This window comes from Lynx canadensis, chromosome A1 (assembly GCF_007474595.2).
Source record: "Lynx canadensis isolate LIC74 chromosome A1, mLynCan4.pri.v2, whole genome shotgun sequence".
Classification (NCBI taxonomy): Eukaryota; Metazoa; Chordata; class Mammalia; order Carnivora; family Felidae; genus Lynx; species Lynx canadensis.
Window position 1 is genome coordinate 14230499 of NC_044303.2, and position 22619 is coordinate 14253117.

The window sequence follows — 22619 nt, forward strand, 5'->3', positions numbered from 1 at the left end:
ACAAAGCATCCGTTCTCGTATTAAGCTCACAGTGTAAAACCAATTCACTGACATGTATGTACAAGCTCAGGATATTTGCTAGGAGAATGACAAGATTAAATTAAGACATTAGTGGATGATGAAGAAATACTTATGTAGAATACAGGTCAGAGGAAAAATGCATTTAATCTATCGAAAAAAAGAAAATGAGGTTAGTTTTGCAAGACTTGTTCTTACTGAATCGAAGCTGACTCATGTAATCACTGCTTCCTTTCCCAAGTGCTTACAAACTGTTCGTTTAATCGTCAATTCAAGGATTTTTCCAGGAATTGACATTAAGAACTGACAAATAGGTCTTTTTCCTTTTTGAAAATGATCTTCTGCCTCCTGACATCTTTCTCAATGATCATGATTCTTCAGAGATTACCCATACAGGTTTCTCAATGATGTGTGTAATTTCCTTCAGTACTCTTGGACTTGCCTCGACCTGGATTCATTTAAAACAACCGGAAGTTCTTTACTCTCTCCCTTACCCAGTATGAGTATTATTTCCCCTTTAACCACAGTTGGTCTCCCTTTGACTTCTGGAAGATCATCCTTCTTGATGGCAAAACTGGAAACAAAATAGATGCTTAATAGTTTTGGTTTTGCTGTTGCTTCAGACAGCCATTCTACCTTAAAACCCTTTTTTCTGGTCCTTTGGCTTGCCCCTGCCAACGGCTCAATGCATTCTTAGTTTCCTAACAATATTCCAGAAGTCCAGTTTTATGTATTTCCTATGAGATATAGCCTTGGGAGCAGCAGATAGGGGTGAGAGGAACACTGAATCTGGGCTTGGACCTGCCCCTTCCTGGTGGGGTAACAGTCACAGAGCCTGATACACTGAGTGGGAACTTAGTTGAAAGAATGAATAACACTAGGCGAGAGGAGTGACACTCTCATCTGCTATAAAATGGAGACACTATCTTTGAAAAGAGATGTTTTATGAAAGTCTTGAGATCATAAAGTGAAGGCATTTTGTAAACTGTAAACACACATACACACTATACATGTATATGAAACATGTTCGCACATAGATAAGTAGGGAGGTGGGTAGGAGGGTAGGTAAACAGATAGGTGCACCTACACCCATAAACACATGTGTGTGAAGGTCCTGTTATATTTACAAAATTGTCAAAGAGAAGGGATGATGTGTGGCTTCTACAAGTGGAAGCCTTCCAGATGACAGTATTTTGACAGAACCACGAAGGGCTTCATTCTCTGCTTTGTTTTCTTGACATTGGGTCTTACCGGTTTAAGCAGAGTTTATCAAACTCTAGGAAACTTACTCTAAACTAAACCTACAAGATTTATAAGCAAAATTTTATCGGGGTGCCTCGGTGGCTCAGTCAGTTAAGCGTCCAACTTCGGCTTAGATCATGATCTCACGGTGCATGGGTTCAAGCCCTGAGTCAGGCACTGTGCTGACAGCTCAGAGCCTGGAGCCTGCTTTAGATTCTGTGTCTCCCTCTCTCTCTGCCTCTCTCTCTCTCTCTCTTTCTCTCTCTCTCTCTCTCTCTCTCAAAAATAAAAATAATAAAAACATTGAAAACAATTTTTATCAAATTCAAAGGCAGGTATACTGCTAGAATAATGGCCTTCACATATCACATAAGCCACTTGTTGGACAAGCCCACCAAAGAGATAACATTACAAATCAGATTGTTGCTTTGTCCTTTTAGAATGAAAGGAATATATCCTTTAAGCTAGCATAGCTTAATGAATGCCTCTTTAATTAATTAATATCCATTTACTGAGTTTTCATTTACTGAGAACATCCCATGTGGCAGGGACCATACTTTGTGTTTTAGTTTATAAACATTATATGCCGCCTTCTTCTTCTTCTTCTTCTTCTTCTTCTTCTTCTTCTTCTTCTAGCTTATAAACAACAAATTCTTGAAATTCTGTGAGGCTAGAAGTCTTAAGATCACGATGCTAACAAATTTGGTATCTGACTACAACCCATCTCCTGGTTCATAGATGGCCATCTCGCTATGTCTTCATGTGCCAAAAGGGAGCTCTCTGTCCTTAATTCTATTTTTTAACGTTTTTTTTATTTATTTTGAGAGAAAGAGAAGGTACGAGTAGTAGAGGGGCAGAGAGAGGGAGAGAATCGGAAGCAGGCTCTGTGCCACAGTGCAGAGCCTGATGCAGGGCTTGATCCCATGAACTGTGGGATCATGACCTGAGCCAAAACTGAAATTCAGAGGCTTAACCAAGTAAGCCTACCAGGCACCCTCTTTGCCCTTAATTCTTAAAACAACCACATTCCTAAAACATTGGGATTATCATCCCATTGTACAGCTAGGAAAATTTTGATTTAGATAAGTTACTTATCTTGCCCAAGTTCATAGCTCACACCCTTCATTTCTATCCTGTGACATCTGTCAAGGTTTCCCACATTGCTCATAAGAACAGTACCATCACCCCTGCATAATGATTGAAAAATACCAGCAAAAACTTGCCCATATTCTGGATTCCATACTGATTACCATTGTTTGGTCAATGCATTTTTCTATTCAGATAGCACAATCAATTAACTTTGGATTTAATTAGATTATTTACTTACCAAAGATACATCTGGTTGTATCCATAAGGTTTGTGATTTTAAATGGTTGCCATGTATTGTGGTACTTAGTAGCTTTTATCTCAGAGGGCAGTTTGTCTTCATCTTATCCCCTGATTCTAAAAGCATCGTAATGTATGGGGCGCCTGGGTGGCTCAGTCGGTTAAGCGTCCGACTTTGACTCAGGTCATGATCTCACAGTATGTGAATTTGAGCCCCACGTCAGGCTCTGTGCTGGCAGCTCAGAGCCTGGAGCCTGCTTTGGATTCTGTGCGTCCCTCTCTCTGTCCCTCCCCTACTCATGCTCTGTCTCTCTCTGTCTCAAAAATAAATAAAACATTAAAAAATATATATTTTAAAAGCATCGTACTATAGCCCAAATACATACCAGCCATCCTCATTTAATATCTAAATTTGTTGTAGATGTTTTGAACAGACCTATTGATTTACTGTTTCCCATTCTTCTTCTTCATATGATTGAATTATTTAATTTTTTGGCATCACATATCTTTTTAGCCATTTTTTCTTAGAGGGTGGCCAATAATTCAAGTCATTTAGTATGGACTTATTGAGACCCCACTATATACTAAGTATTGCTAAAAGCAAATCATATAACAATAAGTAAAACAAGGTTCCTGCTCTCAATGAGTTTATGGTGGAAAAAGTGAAGCAGTAAACAGGAAAAGCTGGTCGTTTTCCTAGACCTGCTGATAAGTGGCTTTTCTCAATTCCTTTCCCATGCCCACATTTTTCTATTACTTTCTCTAAGAATGACATGATAACTTTCTCCCATGATTCCCATTATTGGTACTTAGCAGGATTTGTGTGATTTTTGGTTTGGGGATATTTTTGATGGTCAGAATTATTTCCAGATCAGCAATTTTCTTCTTAAATTGTTTGGGTTCAAAATGTCAACAAAGGCATTCAACATTTTATGATATATATTGTAAAATTTTAGCAGACTTCTCTGAGCGTGCTGCAGGTAAGAATTTTAGAATAGCAAGAATGTGATTACAATAGTAATACTGTGCAAATTGGACCAAACATGTGATTATAATAGCACAATGCAAATTGGACTAAGCAAAGTTTATTAATTCTTTGATGATTCAGAGCCTATGTTAGCCTGTTGCCATGACAAAGTCAGGATCAGGGATAAAGTTTACTACATAAAATAGTTGTGTGAGTAGAAGTAAAGCTGGAGAAATTTTAAATATTGATATCAGTATGGATCAAAATCTGGAAGCACTGTAAAAATCATATTATAAGTTAATTGAAAAATGTACCGAATTACAGAATTGATGTATGAAATACATATACCATTTACCATTGCAATGAAGTGAATCATTAGACTCATATGGTTCATTTGGAGTGAGTCAAATATACATTACTAGCAAAGTTTTTTAAAAAGTTAATATTTTAAACATTGAGTTACACCTAATTATTCTTAGAATTCATAATTCGGATTTGAGTTTGAGATAACAAGTTCCTTTCCATCCTTCCCCCCCTCCTTTTCCTCAACTAATATGTATTTTAGCTCCTACTATGTACAAGACAGTGCCTATTAAGATTCCGTGCACATAGAAATATTTGACAATAATCCATGAAACAAAAATAGTCTTAAGTCCACAGTTCCCAAACTGAGCAGCAGGGAACCTGGGATGTCACAGTGAACTCACAGGCTTCTGCAGGGCATTTCATGCTTTTTAAGGAAAAACAGCACCATCTGTCAGATACCGCACAAACTCTTAGCTCAAGTTAGTTCTACATTTCAACATTAGATAGCACTGTGTTCTTTTTCATGACATCTTAGCTTTGTAGAACCAGTTTTTGGGAGTTGCTATGATAAAAATTTAAAAAAAGGAGCTGCATGAAACTCAGTATGGAACAGGAGGTGTAAGGAGTGGTGTCAGATATAACAACAAGGCTTAAGAAGCTGTGCAAAGCCCACGGTGCACACATCCCGTTACTAAGTAATTGTAGTTATTTAAGAATGAAGTAAAAATACTATTTTTATTTCAATTTATGAGTATCATATTTTCCAACAGCTACTTAGTTGTTAAGACTTATGTATTTATTATTTGGATCTAACCATCTAATAAACATGACTGTTAGGTATTTCTCTTGGCCCAGGGACAACATGAAAAAGTCCTTGACATACCAAGGGTAGCGTGAATTGAAAACATTTAGGAACCTTTGTCTTAGGTTAGTGATCATTTTAGAAACTCAGTGGCTTTAGCAGACTTTTACAAATACAGGTCACTTTCATTCCTTTTTACATAAACACAATGAACCTCAGAAAGTTCATAATTTACACAGATCGTCCCAATTTTACTCCCTTGAGCTATTCCTGTGTCCCTTCTTCTGAATTCATATGTTTTCAAAGTTCCCGGCTTGTTTTTTTACATCGTTAGAGGGATACGTACAGCGTAGGTAGAGGCTGTACTCCCATGCACACTCTTTGCGGAGGCCTGCCACAATAACACAACTGTATCCATATATAAAGTTCAGTGGCAGCCATTATTATATGAGGTTTAAATCAAATGCTTACAAGCTGGCACCTGACTACCTGCCTACGTAGCTTATTAGCATGGAGTAGATTTGCTATATTGTTCACAAGCTACTTTTACTTGAGTGTAGTTTCACCTTTTTTGGTCTTGTTGACTTGTAAAATACCCATATGCAGCCATATTATTCAAAAAGGTGTTTTCATTGGATAAAGAAGATGTGGTATATATACAATGGAGTATTACCCAGCAGTCAAAAAGAATGAAATCTTGCCATTTGCAACTATGTGGATGGAACTGGAGGGTATTATGCTAAGCGAAATTAGTCAGAGAAAGACAAATATCATATGACTTCACTCATATGAGGACTTAAAGAGACAAAACAGATGAACATAGGGGAAGGGAAGCAAAAATAATATAAAAACAGGGAGGGGAACAAAAACATAAGAGCCTCTTAAATATGGAGAACAAACAAAGGGTTCCTGGAACGGGTCGGGGGCGGGGATGGGCTAAATGGGTAAGGGGCATTAAGGAATCTACTCCTGAAATCATTGTTGCAGTATATGCTAACTAACTTGGATGTAAATTAAAAAATAAAAAATTTTAAAAAGGTGTTTTCATATTGGTTTATTCTGAATAACTAAATGTATCTTTTCTATGGTAGAATTTTCAAAGATTGCTAATATCTGCAATTAAAATGTATTTTTTTTTAATTTTTTTTCAACGTTTTTTATTTATTTTTGGGACAGAGAGAGACAGAGCATGAACGCGGGAGGGGCAGAGAGAGAGGGAGACACAGAATCGGAAACAGGCTCCAGGCTCCGAGCCATCAGCCCAGAGCCTGACGCGGGGCTCGAACTCACGGACCGCGAGATCGTGACCTGGCTGAAGTCGGACGCTTAACCGACTGCGCCACTCAGGCGCCCCTAAAATGTATTTTTTAATCTACCTAAGGATAAACCATTAATTATTTTAAGTGGATTGACACCAAACCAATGTATTAGTTAATACTGATTTTTAAAAGGCATGAGTTAAAAGAGACTATGTTTGTTATGGTTTGCTTAATTTCTAGGAGGATATCACTGGCCACCCCTCGCCAGCTTTACAAATCTTCCAACATGACTCAGCGTTGGCAAAGAAGGGAAATTTCCAACTTCGAATACTTGATGTTTCTTAATACTATAGCAGGTAAGACATCTCATTCTTTAATTTCATAATACATTTGTGTTCATCAAAAGCATTGGTAATATGACTTGATGGAATGCATTTTTTTTCTTGGAATTCAAATACAGCATTAGAATAAATGTGGGAGCACTCACGTTAGATGTTATCAGAAATGGTACAAGCTGGCACTGAGGTTTTAGATGCTATTGTTGTTGAAGAGCCTTTTCCTTGCTCCCCTTTGCCATTTCCTTTGCTGACAGCTTTGTCTGAAGGTTTATTAGAGTCAACAAACCATTGCCAGAAAGTGTCTGGAAATAATAATGGGAAAATGTAATTTCCCTACTTTGTCATTCTCGGCAATAGCAGCTAGACAGGAGAATAACAACAGGATTCTGCCTAGTACAGATGTCACCTGGATTATGGCATGATTGGGTTACAGGATCTTTTCTTCTTAAAATCTTCAAATGAAAATATAAAATCAGATTGCATTTCTAAATGATGAGTAACTGCCATCAACCTCAGCAGTACTGTGCCTGCAAATTAAAAGAAGGTAGTGGCTTTGTTTTCCTGTTAAATCATTGGCTGTCTGTGGTTAAACATATTTATGAGATTTAAGTGCCTCTTTCTTTTTTCCTAAATTAAGTTCCAAAAGCCCTTATTCATGTTGAATTACAAAAAGTTTACCTCTATAAATCAGGCTCTGCAAAAACTTCTTGGAATAACATGAATTGAAGTAACTATATAAACACATATGCTCCCCTTTGGTTCTTGTTCTATTATGAATGAAGGCTCAGAACCATGAATTTAGAGACATGTTCTCTGAATAATTGCTTAAAAAGGATAACTGTGTAATATTACTCTTCTCAAATCAATCACATATGTGTGAATATGGATGCTATAGGGGTACACATAGTAAATATGGGTGATGCAGATATATATTAGATAGGCAAGAGAACACAATTTGTGAACAAAAGGGATAAAAAAGTTGTTGAAAATGTTTTTACATTTTAATCATTTAATACATATTGTAATGTAATGCCTTTGTGAATAGGATACTAGAGGTACAACCAAAGGTCTATTACGTAAATTAAATTTTATTGTATATTGTATACACACATCTCCATCCTCTACGTGTATCTTCATGATATATTCATGATGTCTTTCGTATATATAATATATATGTGTATATACATGTATATACACATATATATGTCAGTAAACATGATGTTTATATCTTAAAGAAACCTATTTGCTCCCTTAAAGATACAAGAAACAGGTTATACGTGTCCATGTACAGATAGAGTGAACTTAAATATCTGAAATATAAAAACCTTCACTAGCATGATGTAGCAGAAAGAAGCTTCAGTGCCAAAGAGGAGGATAGAATCTGAGGTGTGCCAACTTTGTCCTAGAGCATAGATGAAATTTCAGGTTGTAACCCTGTCCTGGACTTCGCTCTTTCAGTAACCATATTTAATCTGTTTACATCTGTTGTATCAAGTGATACGTTTGGTCGTATATTGTCTCATTTTATACTATTTTAAAAAAATTTTGTATTCTTTTGTTTTTCTTTGGCCTTGTAAAATTTCTTCCATTTGTTAGTGACTGTAGGAATCCTGTTATTAATTCTCCTAGAGATATGTTTACATTTTTAAAAACCCTCTAAAGTATATTTTCCTTATTTTTGAAGTCAAATATGAATCAGCAGTTTTAATTACTCCTATATAAGAACTTAAAGTCAATTTACTTCTTGTTCACTGCTTATTTTTGTCAATATGATTTGCTACCCAGAATCTATGTTCTTATAGAACTCCTATGTTTTGGAGTCCCTATATTTTGCATATTATGAAGGATTTCAAACTCTACTAAAATTTTCTCCTTGTTAATGCAGTACATCATTTTCAGCTACATGGATCTTTACCTGATTTTTAGGATAATGTTTGGTCTCTTTACATTTTTCTGCAGTGTTTTTCCATATTCCCTGTGCTAGGCTTCTCTGTTATCTATGCTTGAGAGATCTATCAAGGCTAATTGTCTACCGTATGTCATGGATGGGCATAAGATTTTTTTCCTTGGCTGTGTTAACTATTTGGAAGACAGGGTGATATACCTCACTCACAGTTCAGTTTCCAGTCGAGCTGGCATTTATATTAAACTGTTCTGCCATTCTAAGGTGGGTTTCTTGCTATCTTTCTGGATGCAATGTGGTCTAGTTCATTGTTCTAAAGGACTCTTCTAGTCTCCATCCCTTCCCACTACATTTCACTGATGTCAGACACACTTCCCACAATATGGTACAGTACCGCCTATAACCACCGCCTACCCCATGCCTGTTGCTGTCTGGGAGTTTCTTTCTCTGTCAAGCTCTGGAAAGATTGCAGTCTGAATAAGATAACATTGTGTTCCCATCTGTAAGCTATACCTGAGCAATACAGACACTGTTTTTTTTCCTGGTTGGGACAGTCTTTGGGTTTCTGAGCCAGAGCATGCAGATCCTAAGGGATGTCTCAGTGTCATTCCACTCTCTTTTGAATCACTGGGGTCTGTTTCATTTGATGACATAAAGAATGTATAGGCCACTGGCTTTTTAAAAAAGAATTTATTGGGCCTTTCCTTTATAATGATCATATCTAAACATTGAAGCCCGTCTGTTGTAGACGGCGGGATAAAATGAAGTATAAAATTGGGACTAGGAGCTCAGAGCACTTACAACTGGATGGGTAAATGAACTATACATAAATAAGAGAGCATTTTAAATAGCTGATGTTAAGTGCTGAATAAGTGCTGTAAATAATGAATGCTCTGAGAGCTAAGCAGAGTGGAGGAATTTTAAATATGTGTTTGTCTGGGGAGGAAAAAAAGAGCAGAGCTTTACAAATATTTCTGCCGGTTGGACATGTGATGTGTTCAGTGGACACGGGTATCGTATCTTAGCTCAGAGTAGAGAATATTGGAGCTATCGGTAAGAGCCAGATTGTAAAGAGCCTGATCTTAGACTCTTAAGAGGTCAGTATGGTTTTGGAGTAGAAGGGGACACAATATAGAGTTTTAGGAAAATGAAACTGATGACGATGTATGGCCTGAATCAGAAATGAGATAGCCTACAGTTAGGGAGAGCTGTTGATAGGAGTGTATTACAGGTCTCTAGATATGAAGCCAATGTGTTCAGTTTTTTAGTAAATAGTCGCTGAACACACACTCTGGTTCTGACACTGCAGAGGAAAACTAGAGTGTGGTTTCTGCCTTTGAAAAGATGATGGCGTAGTTGGCGAAACACATACGCACACCAGCAATTCCACGAAAAAGTGATAATTATTAGAACAGGAGAACATACAAAGCCATTTGGGGTCACAGAACTAGAAGGCATTACTTGTAACTAAGAGATCAGGGAAAGTTTTTCATAGGTAACACTTAAATTGAAAAGTATAATATAAGAAGTCACTGGAAAGTAAACAGAGGGCATTCCAAGAGAAAAGAAGATGTGGAGTGAAGAGTTGTATTAGAAGAGTTAAGGAGGCAGTAGGTATGGCCGCAGGTATGGCAAAAAGAGCGGGGGGGGGGGGCGGGGAGAAATGCATGACTCTATGTAGAGTGTCATTGTACAAAAAGGAGAAATCACTGTAATGTGCTCTAGTTTGGTGGCTGGCAGTGTCACTTGGAGACTTGTGAGAGGTGACTATTCTCAGAAGACTCCTCCGACTTACTGAATTTGAGGCCCGGGGAGTGGGCCCAGCAATCTGCATTTCAGTAAGCTTTCTAGATGGTTCTGATACATATATAGTTTGAGCACCAATGCTCTAGCCATTTAAGATCTAATTAACAGAACAATATTTGCATATAAAAATATTTAGAATATATAAGAAATCATGCAGTTACATGCCATTAACAGTCGTTAAGAGTTTACAAAAGTGGCAGATGAGGATGAGATAGTCTGTTCAAAGGAAGCCTCATAGAAAAGGTGGACTTTGAATTAGCTCTTAAAGGATTTTGTCTAGATAGATGATTATCCAGGCAACATGAATCTTTATACAGAAGTGGAATTGGAACGACAATTGGAAAAAAAAAAAGCTATGAATGTAAATATCCTGAGGTACTTTCCTTGGATACAGTCCTGCTAATTCTTCCCTGGCCATCATCCTCAAGTTTTAAGTAGGAGTGCCATTTTGTACAGAGCACTGGCATTGAAGATTTGGGTGATGGTTTTATAGAGATGCTTCACTGAAGCCAAATTGAGTATTTGTTAGGGAAGTAATTGGAATTGCCAATGTTTCTGATTTGTGGAGGAAAATGTATCCATTCATTTCTTCTTATTGAAACATTTTTCAGAGTTCTCTATGGATCCTAGAATAAAGGCAGCTGTAAAGATGTTACATTGAGTCAGTATCACTTTACTAACATGGGTTCCACTAAATAATCATGTTGTTATGTCACATGGTTTTGAGAATGCAGTTGTTGTTCAATAAATACTTATTTAAGGCCATTGATTGAAACTTAAGATTTATCATTTCTTGAAAGGATGTTAGTGTTCTTACTGACAAATTGTATTTCATTTCCTGGGTAATCCAAAGCCAGTACATGGTTGGCTGATAGTATTACAAATGCCTTTTTTAGAACATCTCTTTAATTATTCTTAATATCAAGCTTCAGAAAAATTAAATATTTTTATTATTTCTTTGTTTAGTGTTATGGTTTCTTTTGGAAATAGTTCTTTAATATTATAATTAAGAAACCATAAACAATAGTTAGCATTTATTGAGCAATTTAGAATGTTCCAAATATTTTTATAGGTACTTTATGTGTATTTACTCATTTAAATGCAACAGTAACCCTAAGAGTTAGGTTCTGTTCTTATTCCCATTTCACAAGTGAGAAAATAAAGTACAGAGAAGGTAGATAACTTGCCCAAGTCACAGAGCTAACAAGTGATAGAGTCAGAATTCTGATGTAAGTAGTTCGGCTCCACAGCTCCCTTAACAAGTTTGCTTCCAGATATTCATGGCACCATTCAATTTCCTCTCAAGTCATCAGCTTTATTCTATTGAATGCTTAAAAACCTAAACAATTAAAGACTTGCAATAATTTTATCATTTTCTTTTATATTTCATCAAAATAAGCTTTGAAAGTTTATTTGTGGCCATGAGTTTTGCGGATACTGATATTCTAGCACTAGAACCGGGTGTGGAATTATCACTTCTGATGTAGAACCTGGTATTATTTTCAGCTAAGTCTCAGATCCAGAGAAACCCTTTTTGAGACAGAGACTTGCTTGCAGGAAGTTTATTGGAAAGTACCTTTGCAATCACGTCCGTAGGGGAGTGAAGAAAGTGGAACTCAGCAGAAAGACAAATTGAAGCCCAAGGCAGTGCGGAAAAGGCAAGGGAGACAGGAGCTAGAAGTTCAGAGTTGTCTTGCCTTGAAGCAAGGTGGCCAGGCCTTCATTACCTCCTCCACACTGCTATCACTGGATGCAGACTCCTGGGAAGGAGACAGGATCTTGCGTGAGAGGGCTTTCTTCTGATGCTGGCGACTCCTGGAGAGGGACTTGGCCGAGCACCACCAGCCACACGGTCAACACCAGCAACATGGCCACCAAGCCAGCATCCTCCAGGATACCAGTGGTTCTCAGAATCACCTGGAGGGCTTACTAAAACAAGGATCGTTGGACCCCATCCCCAGAGCTTCTGACTCAGTAGCTTGAGGGTGGGGCTCAAGAATTTGCATTCCTAACAAGTTTCCAGGTGATGCTGATACCACTGGTCTAGGGCTCACACTTTGAGAACCATTGCACCACCTCTATATTCGTTAAAAGATATACCCCTTAAAGAGGGGCTACTGGGTAACTCAGTCAGTTAGGCATCTGACTTTTGACCTCTGCTCGGGTCATGATCTCCCGGTTCGTGAGTTCAAGGCCCTCATCAGGCTCCATGCTGACAACGTGGAGCGTGCTTGGGATTCTCTTTCTCTGCTCTCCTCCACTCTGTCTCTCTCAAAGTAAACAAACTTAAAAAAATAAATAAAAGATATACCTAAAGATAATTGTATTAATCCTCCATAGCACTCATATCTTCTATAGCACTGTCTATATCATATATTTTGGCATTTATGCTAATTTGTCCTTAGCATTTTATGTGTATATTTCATCTCTCTAATGAGATTATGAGATTGCTACAGAAAAAAAGCAAGTTTTGCTAAGTAAATACCCATTAAATTGAATTGATTTATACTTAGGCTTTGCAAGTGTTTTGCTGGATTGTGTGATCTGTTATATGAATTTACGAGAATTGCTGGATGAGGGATTCTTTAAATTTCCTGGATTAAAGAGAAGATTTACAAAATGCTTGGGTGGCTCAGTGGGTAACACTTGATCTGATTCTTGATCTCGGCTCAGGTTGTGATCTCACAGGTTTGTGAGTTCGAACCCTGCATCAGGTTTTATGCTGACAGTGTAGAGCCTGCTTGGGATTCTCTCTCTCCCTCTCTCTCTGCCCCTCTCTCTCAAAATAAATACATAAACTTAAAACAATGAAAAATAAAGTAGAAAAGTTACAGGATGGGAATCTGGAAAGAAGAAACAATCTTTCTTGGCTTCACATTTTCAAAAATACAGGCTAATGTGACTTAGTAAATTTACATTTTCTTTAGAAAAGCATTTTGGTTCCTGTCTTACACTCTCAGACTCAACCTTTTTTCTCCAAAATATTGTTTTAGGGGCGCCTGGGTGGCGCAGTCGGTTAAGCGGCCGACTTCAGCCAGGTCACGATCTCGCGGTCCGTGAGTTCGAGCCCCGCGTCGGGCTCTGGGCTGATGGCTCAGAGCCTGGAGCCTGCTTCCGATTCTGTGTCTCCCTCTCTCTCTGCCCCTCCCCCGTTCATGCTCTGTCTCTCTCTGTCCCAAAAATAAATAAACGTTGAAAAAAAAAAATTCAAAATATTGTTTTAGCATGACATATATAATACATTTATGCCCCATTTCTTGTTCTTCATATTTTGAGGTCTGTCATACTTGGCCAATTTTGCTTTTCTCCTTTCAAGATGCTTTTAAAAATAAGATTCTGTATAAAGCATACAGCAACAGTGTCTTAGTATTAATGCATTATTAGATTTTTTTAGACCCTCATGTGATACATGTATATATACATAATTGCATATAAATAAGCACACATTTTATTATATTATATATAGGTGAGTTTTGTAAAGATACTTTACATGAAAAGTTTATCAAAAATTCTGAAAACATACTATTTTTAAAAGACACCTAAAAACTCGCAGATGTTTTCATGGCCTTTATTTTGTTCTCCTTATAAATTTAATAAATATTCATTATAGAAAATTGGAAATATAAATTAACTCACTCATAAGCCTAGCCGTATATATCACATTAACAATTTTGGTGGCTTTTTTCTTTTTTCTTTTTCCATGTGTGCCTGTCTCATTGGGAACCTGCTACAAATGCAGGTTCGGATTCTATTTTTTTGATTTCATTAAATGTTCTTGGGAAGACATGATTTTTAAAACTGCATGAAAGTCCAGCTCAGGACTCTGGTATAATTTATGTAACTATTTCTGAAACACATGGTTTGGTTTGGTTTGGTTTGGTTTGGTTTGGTTTTCAAGGAACATTAAGTTTTGGAAGATTTATGTAGAAGAATTTTTTCTTTTCTTTTTTATTTTTTTTACATGTAGAAGAATTTTAATAATGCTTGGAGTTCAAATAAAATATGGTTTCCACCTTTAATTCCTGGAGTTGACCCGATTTCTGTTCATTGTGTTCTGAAAGATACAACCTATGCCTCATTTTATACCTTATTAGATACTACCATGAACAAGATGTTAAACCCTGGCATTCTTGCATTTAAGAAAATAGCAGAGTGATTGCTAACATAGCTTTGTCTAAATGATTCTGTTAGGTCTGAGGATTTTTCTAAAGGTTTTCGAGTTGTGTTTCATATGATCAGCTAATGAATTCAGCACAACTTCCCCAACCCCAACCTTTTTCTCCTGTTTAGCATTTTCCACTTTTTTACTCTGTGATGTACAAGCCCTCCCTGGTTAATTATGTATATATTTAGCTACTGCATGTGTTGGGCTTATTATTGTCATCTAATTAGATGTAACTTGAACTGCTTGCTTCTAGAAAAATCATTAAAAATTCTTTCCTAATGACCTAGAGATGACAAAATGTCTGTAAAGTGTGAAGAAGCAGACAAGCACAGGAACATCGCTCTTAAAGAGTGTTAATCCAGATGCTGCAATCATCTAATTAAACAATATTTTGCTGTCATTAACATTTTCACCAAGGAATTGCAGTTATAATTTCTTTGTCAGCTGTCTCTAGATCACTTTACCTTCAAAACTAAAGTGCCATATAAAAACATTAAATTGGATGGTTTAATTAAAAAGTTTTTTTCTTTAAATGAAGAAACATATCCAGTGTTTCTGAGATCTCATTTACTGTGCTTCACTTTTATTGTTTGAGTAGATTAGTGTCATAGGCTTGCAATATTTAATATTCATCTTCTAAGATAAAACCTTATGAGCATAGTTAGTAAAAAAAAAAAAAAATCAGCACTTACCACTGCTGGAAAAAAAAGAACCCTACCAATTACAGCATAAGGTTATTTACTAAATTTCAATTATCCTTAAAAAAAAAAAACCCAAAATATAAAAAACAAAAAAACAGAACAGTTGATAAGTAGGTTCCTCCAAGTGCCAGAACCTAATAGGTATTACTTTGGAAACATTTCATTTTTTTTTTAATTTAGTAAAGTCTTTTTGTTTGTTTGTTTCACTAAGGTGTTTAGTAAAATAAGTAACATGCTAATTCATGAATGCAGAATCCCAAAGTACCATTTAATTATTCTTTTTCATCCATGTGATTTTTAAATACATTGTACATTTTTCATTTAAATAAAAAATATATGTTGACTATCCATATTGCAAGGCTTTTATGTGAAAATTTTTATTTAAAAAGGTTTGACTATAACTGTATAAGTACACTTATTTATAAAATTTTTTTGTATTTATTAGAATTTAAATGGTGCTATCAGCCTTCGTAATTTAAATATTGCTAAATTTTCCTAAGAATTTATTTTGAAATAACCTTCCAAAGATCATTAAAAGTGAATTACAAAACATGTTGCAGAGAGCAATTTCATAAACTGTGAGTGTTGGCATCCATCAATGTTGTGTGTGTATTTTAAAGATAATGCTTGCTTTCTTTGTTCTTTTTCCAGAAATACTATTCTATCATTTCCTATATTAGAAAGTCACTTTTATTAAAACGCTGGTATCTTCAAATATGGTCTCTATTTTTATGCTGTTTGCATTTATATGATAACATTTAAGTATTGAGTCAAGAAAAATTGGCTTTTTATATATTTTATCTTGAGAGGTTTTTTTTTTCCCTTAGTGTATATGGTATAAAACTTTATCAGAAAATTTAAAAACAATTACGATATCTAATTTTCAACTAATTCATTTTTATGAATAATATAAATGTATGTTACATAAATAATAGCAACGTTATTCTATGAAAATACACTCATTTAGTGGAAGACCTACTTTTCATTGAAACCGACAGATTTTTAAGTAGAATGGTAACCCAGAAAACGACAGAGCCTTAAATATGCCATGGGCCCAGTTAGAATCCCAGAAATAGCTCTGCTTAACCGATCTAGACTCTCTCTCTATATTCCATGTGTAAGAAAAAATATGGATAGTAATCAGGTGTCCTAGGCTAACATATACATGAGCTGTCAATAATACATTTAAAATTTTATACTTTTATACTTTGTACTTTGCAGTGATACTGGTTTGGCAGAAAATGTTCATGCACAAGACTTTAATAAAGGTTCCAAATTCTTATTTATTCTCATCAGTATTATTCTTCCCAGTAGACTTACAAACATAAAACAGGTGCATTCATTGGCCGAGCTGTCTAGCCGCAGACATTTTCCTCATGGTTCACCATGTCACTCTGTCTCGTATGTAGTGCATTGCCTTTGCATGGTCCTCATCCGCCAAGAGACCATCCTGCAACTTTCCTTTTTCACTTGGCTGTTTGTTCACCTTTTAAAATTTGGTTCATTTTATGCCATTTTTATCATATGTGTATTCATTCCTTTCACAGACATTTATTGGCAAACAGTGTGTTTGAGATTAAAAATGAAACACAACCCTAGACTCTACATTCGTGAGTGTGCAGAGTAATGGGGAAGCAGACAAGTAAACGTGCATTAGGGGCAACTTACATCTGTGTGAGTGCTGTGGTGGGGGAAGGTAGGGGAGCCCGAACCTGCCCCTCACCTCATTCCGGGGAAGTGCTGTCTAGAGGTCACCTACCTCTATAATACGTACCGACATCAATGCACACACCTAAAACAATATGTCATTTTTGTTGTAAAATATAGATTCACAGGTAAAATAGTCACCCAGTAAAATGTGTATGAAATGAATGAATTAGTTTGATCTGATGCTTGCAATAGCACATTTAGTTCTCCCTTGGATTATAGTTCGTTTTTTTTTTTCTATTTCACAATCACAATTACCAATTGCCGCAGGAAGTAGGTATCATTTAATGACAATTCTTGACGACAAACAAGATAACGTATGCCTATCTATGTTACCGTCGTGCTATATGTGGTGTGTGCACTAAAGCATTCTGGATGAAATCCATACAAATGGATATAAATTATATTAAATCCATGTAAACCATCACGAAGTACTGGTGAAATCACTCTTTTGTATGAATTTGAATGGAAGTTAGAAAGTTGCCCATGATCAGATTATGACATATTTTTACATAAAAAAAAAAAAAAAACTTGTCCAACAAAAGTTTTCTTTGGCCCCTGTTTCTTTAATAGCGATTCTCTTAATTCCCTCTGCTCACATGTTATTTCAGTACCAGTTTATGAGGGCAAGCCAGTGCTGTGCTTTCCCTAAACTTTCCACCTTCCCGCTGTGCTTCAGTGAAACTCGTAAGTCATTCTAGGAAAAAATAAACGGCAAACCCAACCAAAGGTCCAGCAGTTGTCCCCTAAAGTGAAATAACATAATCCCTAATGTGTGGGACATCTGCCTCTGAACTTTTTCATTCTGGCTTCAGAGGACTCCCGTGAGCCCTTCTCAAGTGATCCTTAGAACCCTTGGTATAAGCTCAATGTAGCATTCTGTACACTGGCAATATAATTTCTAGGTATATAGTCATTGGAGTAGAATACCGTCACATAACCTGCAAATGTACAGGTCGGCAGGAGGACCTCATCCATGATCACTTTTAGGAATCTTCACCATCAGGGAGGGCTCTGCTCTTCAGGCCGGTCATATCGTCATCACAGCCGGCAGCGAAGCAATGGAGAAGGGAGGCGCCCGCGTGGCGGCGGGTTGTAGTGGGTCAAGACTAGGAGTGGGGCAAATCACTTCTGCTCATGTTCTATAGATTCGAACCTCTGAGTGCCATGCCCACAGCTGCCTGTGAGGAAGGTTGAGAAATGTGGTCTAGCCCAAGAAGATAAATCAATGACGATCAACAGCTAACAGTCTCTCCCACAAGCTTCTATTATGAAAAGTCATTCTAGTTACTCGTTTCTTAATTATTATTGAGTGAATTCACTTGAAACACATTGTTGCTAGAGTGCTTTTTATTAAACAAAGACGTAGTTCAATAAACAAGTTACTGTTTTCTGAAATCCAATAGTTTCCTTATATAAGAACAGAAACGATTTCATAAGCAATTCGTGCGTACGGGTTTTCATTTCTCTTTTTCTTTGCTAGGACGGACATATAATGACCTGAACCAATATCCTGTGTTTCCATGGGTATTAACAAACTATGAATCAGAAGAATTGGACTTGACTCTCCCAGGAAACTTCAGGGATCTATCAAAGGTAACTTTGTTAATTTTCTTCATAAGACTTTATTCTAAAAGCGTTCCTACCAGGTATATTTGTAAGAAGTAAACCTGCATCTTCTTTTGTGGTCTGTGACTAAAGCACATCAATTCTTAGCATAGGAACTAAGCTGTAAGAGGATAAATTAGTACTAGCATAGACAGAATGAAATGCATACTTGAGAAAAAGCAGATGTAAGGAGAGGTTGCTCACATATCCTTGGTTTCAAAGGTCAAGGTAAAAAAAAACCTGAAATTAGAACAAAATATTATGGTAAATTATTTCTATGATATATTTCTTAGGTGATACGACATATCATCTTGACCATCTGCACACACACGCGCTATGTAGGGAAACATAATAGTGAAAAAAAGTAGGGCACAGTAATTTATCAAGGATCTGTTAAGATACAAGAGAGAAGATTTGGCCCCAAAAAATGGCAAGAAAAAATACATAATGGTGGATAAGAATAAAAAAGCAAATTTTCGGTTAGTTTACCTCATTTATCCAGAGAAAACTTCAGTGGGTTACTAAATTATTTGAAGTGCAGTGAAAAATTAGGAACTAAGCCCCAAAATGCTTCTCTGGAGCGTAAGCTGATGTCAGAGCCAGACCCTAAAGTTTACACATACACTTCAGCCATTTTAAGCCTCAGCTCATTCACTCTGAATTTCGCTCTCTTTTTTATCATACTTTTTTTTTTTTTTTGAGAGAGAGAGAGAGAGAGAGAGAGAGAGAGAAAGAGAGCAGAGCATGAACGAGCATACCAGCAGGGGAGGGGCAAAGAGAGAGGGAGAGAGAGAATCTTAAGCAGCCTCCAGGACCAGCACAGAGCTGATCTCAGGGGCCTGATCTCAGGACCGTGAGGTCACAACCTGAACCGAAATCAAGTGTTGGATGCTGAACCGACTGAGCTACCCAGGCGCCCCTCTACCATTCTTGGTTGTCCGCTTTAGCATCCCGCACCAGTAGGGGGCACACGTGTGTGCGTTTGGTTTGGGTGCAGGGAGGGCTGAGGGGCTCAGCAAGAGATGCATAAGCCCTGCAAGTCAGGGAAACATGCATTGTGGCCAATTTAAAAATGATCCCACAGATAGTTTTTAACTCAGCACACCTTCTCTTGCCTCCTTTCTTACTTTTGGAAACTAGACCTACGAGGTTGAAGTTCTGTATCACACGGCTTACTAGCTGTGTGACCTGATGTCACTTTCTCTTAGCCTTGGTTTCCACATTTGTAATGCGAGAATAGTACCATCCTAAGCCACACGGTTGCTAAGATCAAATGACACATGCATTTAAAGAATGTGACACTGGTACTTGGCACATTGAAGCACTTCGTGACTATTAGCTACTATTATCATACATGCAATATTTCTTAGCCTGTTTTTGAAGCCTGTGTACAAATATCTGCACATTCTTATCTGTCGTTCACTCTCTAGTTCTTTTATGTTTTGTGTGACCTCCTTATCGAAGCTCTGTTGCTACCTCATTGCTAATTTTAGTTATGATGTTACAGGTTTGAAAGGGACCTGAAGAGATGAGTTAGCCAACATCTTACTGAGAATCACACATCTGGGAGAAAACAAAATGCTAGCAATTTCATTCTAATATGGTCTCAAATATAGTAATTTTTCCAGTCCAAATGAACTGAACAAAAATCTTGCATCATTTACCATGGACGAGTAATTATTCAGGCCCAGGTAGATAGAAACAGTGTACTTCATGGGGCCTGCCCTCCCGGAGCAAATATAGTTATAAAGTATCTGAATCATGAAACCATTCTCTGCAAAATTGAATGATAAGGTATGATATTTTACAGAGAACTACATGAGAGGCAATAGGCAGTAGTTAGGAAAGGGAACCCCGGAGCTAGACTGCCTGGGTTCACATCCTCATTCTGCCAACTTACTGGCTTCAGGGTCTTAGACAAGGTTAATTTTCGTTTTGCCTCAGTTTCTTCACCTGTAAAATACGGGCAATAATAATAGATGTGTTGTGAGGATTTGATGAGTTAGTAAGTGTAAAGAACTTAGGAGAGTTCTTGGCATCTCAACATTAGCTAACACCGTATGTCTAAAGATAATGTAGTAAATCATTGATAGAGGTCATATACTTTGAATTATCTTTCAGATATTGATGATAAATAGAGATGCTATTACATTCATGTTAGCATTAGAATGTGTGAAGATATGCATTTTTTGACATGACCTGCCAAGGTTGTGGTGTAATCTTTGGGTGTGAAACAAAACCAGACTAACTCATCAGTGTGAGGATGAAAACTGTCAAAATGGTTCTTTTACACCATCTTGTCTGCATATGTTTTATTTAGCATGACTCAAGTGGCTGTTGTATGCTAGTCACTATAAAATACACGTACAATAAAATTTATAGTAGATTGTCAAGTAGTATGACATGCAGTATTAAAACCTCAAAAGCCGACTACCACTCTGGCTATTTTAGATTTTTTTTTTAAGATTATTTTAAAAACAGGGCAAGGGGCGCCTGGGTGGCGCAGTCGGTTAAGCGTCCGACTTCAGCCAGGTCACGATCTCGCGGCCCGTGAGTTCGAGCCCCGCGTCAGGCTCTGGGCTGATGGCTCAGAGCCTGAAGCCTGTTTCCAATTCTGTGTCTCCCTCTCTCTCTGCCCCTCCCCTGTTCATGCTCTGTCTCTCTCTGTCCCAAAAATAAATAAACGTTGAAAAAAAAATTAAAAAAACAAACAAACAAAAAAAACAGGGCAAGAGGGTCTTTTGCTTTGAAATTAACTGGACTATTGTGGCAGTAGGAAGCTTCTCAGTTAAGTTCCCTTTACTTCCTCCATTTATGTATTCATTTTTCAGTCAACAAATGTTTATCGTACCCCTGCTATATGTCAAGCGCTGTACTGCATCAAAGAGTGTACAGGAGTTAATAAAACAGACTTAGTCTCAGCGCTTTTTGGAGAGAGTCCAGTCCAGAGCTGAGATGAAAACTCAGGTAGTTGCCAGAAATCTGAGGCCAGCATTTCTGACAATAGGTTGAGTGGGGACTGGACCAAATTGGAGAGTTCACGCTTAACTACTTGAAGACATTGGACTCAAATGTTCTTGAAACACTATCCCAACCAAAGAAAATATAGCCTTCATTATGATTAATATGGATTAGAGATGGCATATGGTAAAATATTTGCAAGTCATTATAGATTTTTAATTTGCTCCTATAAAAAAGAGATAAATGAGATCACTGTTTCTAAAGTAACTAGAATATGTAAACATTCTTCAGGTTCTTCGTGCTGATTCATTTAGCGTTCCTTTTGGCAGAGCATTTCCCTCTGTAACTCACACGTGCTCTCCTGATTGTATGTAATGTTAAATAAGTAGAAGAGGTAGACAAACAAGGTGACGTGAATACTAACTATACGTTCGCAAGCATGGAGTCCTCCGTGCTGCGAACATTTGAACCTATGAGCTCTTAAAAGATAGATAGCTTTTTTTTTCTGCTATGTTCCATGCTTTAGTAACTTGTTCTTTATATTCTGTCAGACAAACATGATAGGAAAATGTTAGCAAATTAAAGACTCCTGATGTGTTAATAAATTACTCTCGCATTGTTCCCATGCTTCATTGAATTTCTTAATCGGAACTTCTTACAAATGGACTAGAAACCCAAAACTACCCTGTATAAAAATCATTAATAAACAAGATTTTAATGTATGAAAATATTGTATATACCTAATAGGAACGTGACATTTGAAGTATAATATTATAATTGGAAGGACAAACTACTAGTAGTGAAATATAATAGTAATGAGATGCCCATTAAGAAGGACGTGAAAGTCTTATTGGTATAATCAGTACTACAAATGAAATATTTAATACAGAATTTGTTAATCTTCAAAAGCTCAAGGAAGAATTGGAATATCTGAATGATATTATTAACGAGGAACCTTCTAAAAGGTCTCTAAAAGCAAAAGAAGTGTTCCTAAACAAAGATTGGGACCCGTGGAATAATTTCTAGCAGTGAATAATTCTACGATTGGTTTCATAAGCACCTTTTTTTTTAATTTTTTTTAATATTTATTTATTTTTGAGAGAGAATGAGACAGCACGAGAGGACAGAGGGGCAGAGAGAGGAGGAGACACAGAATCTGAAGCAGGCTCCAGGCTCTGAGCTGTCAGCATAGAGCCCGATGTGGGGCTTGAACTCAGAGAGTGCAAGATCATGACCTGAGCTGAAGTCAGCAGCTTAACCAACTGAACCACCCAGGCACCCCGTCAGTAAGCACCTTTGAAGCCCCAAATAATTTTCATGTTCTTTATTGTATAAAAAACATAAGAAGCTGTGAGGGGTTCCTGGGTGGCTCAGTCAGTTAAGCATCCGACTTCGGACCCGTGAGATCATGACCTGAGCCGAAGTCGGACGCTTAACTGACTGAGCCACCCAGAAACCCCTCACAGCTTCTCCGATCTTGCAGTTTGTGGGTTTGAGCCCTGCGTCGGGC

General features: G+C 37.2%; 1 protein-coding gene across 1 annotated transcript in view; it reads left to right on the forward strand.

The window, feature by feature from the left end:
• NBEA (neurobeachin) overlaps window positions 1-22619 on the forward strand; it is a 694460-nt gene that overhangs the window by 567156 nt on the left and 104685 nt on the right. Inside the window, 2 exon segments of the mRNA XM_030309029.1 lie at window positions 6161-6276; window positions 18024-18136. Coding sequence (XP_030164889.1) covers window positions 6161-6276; window positions 18024-18136 — 229 coding nt within the window.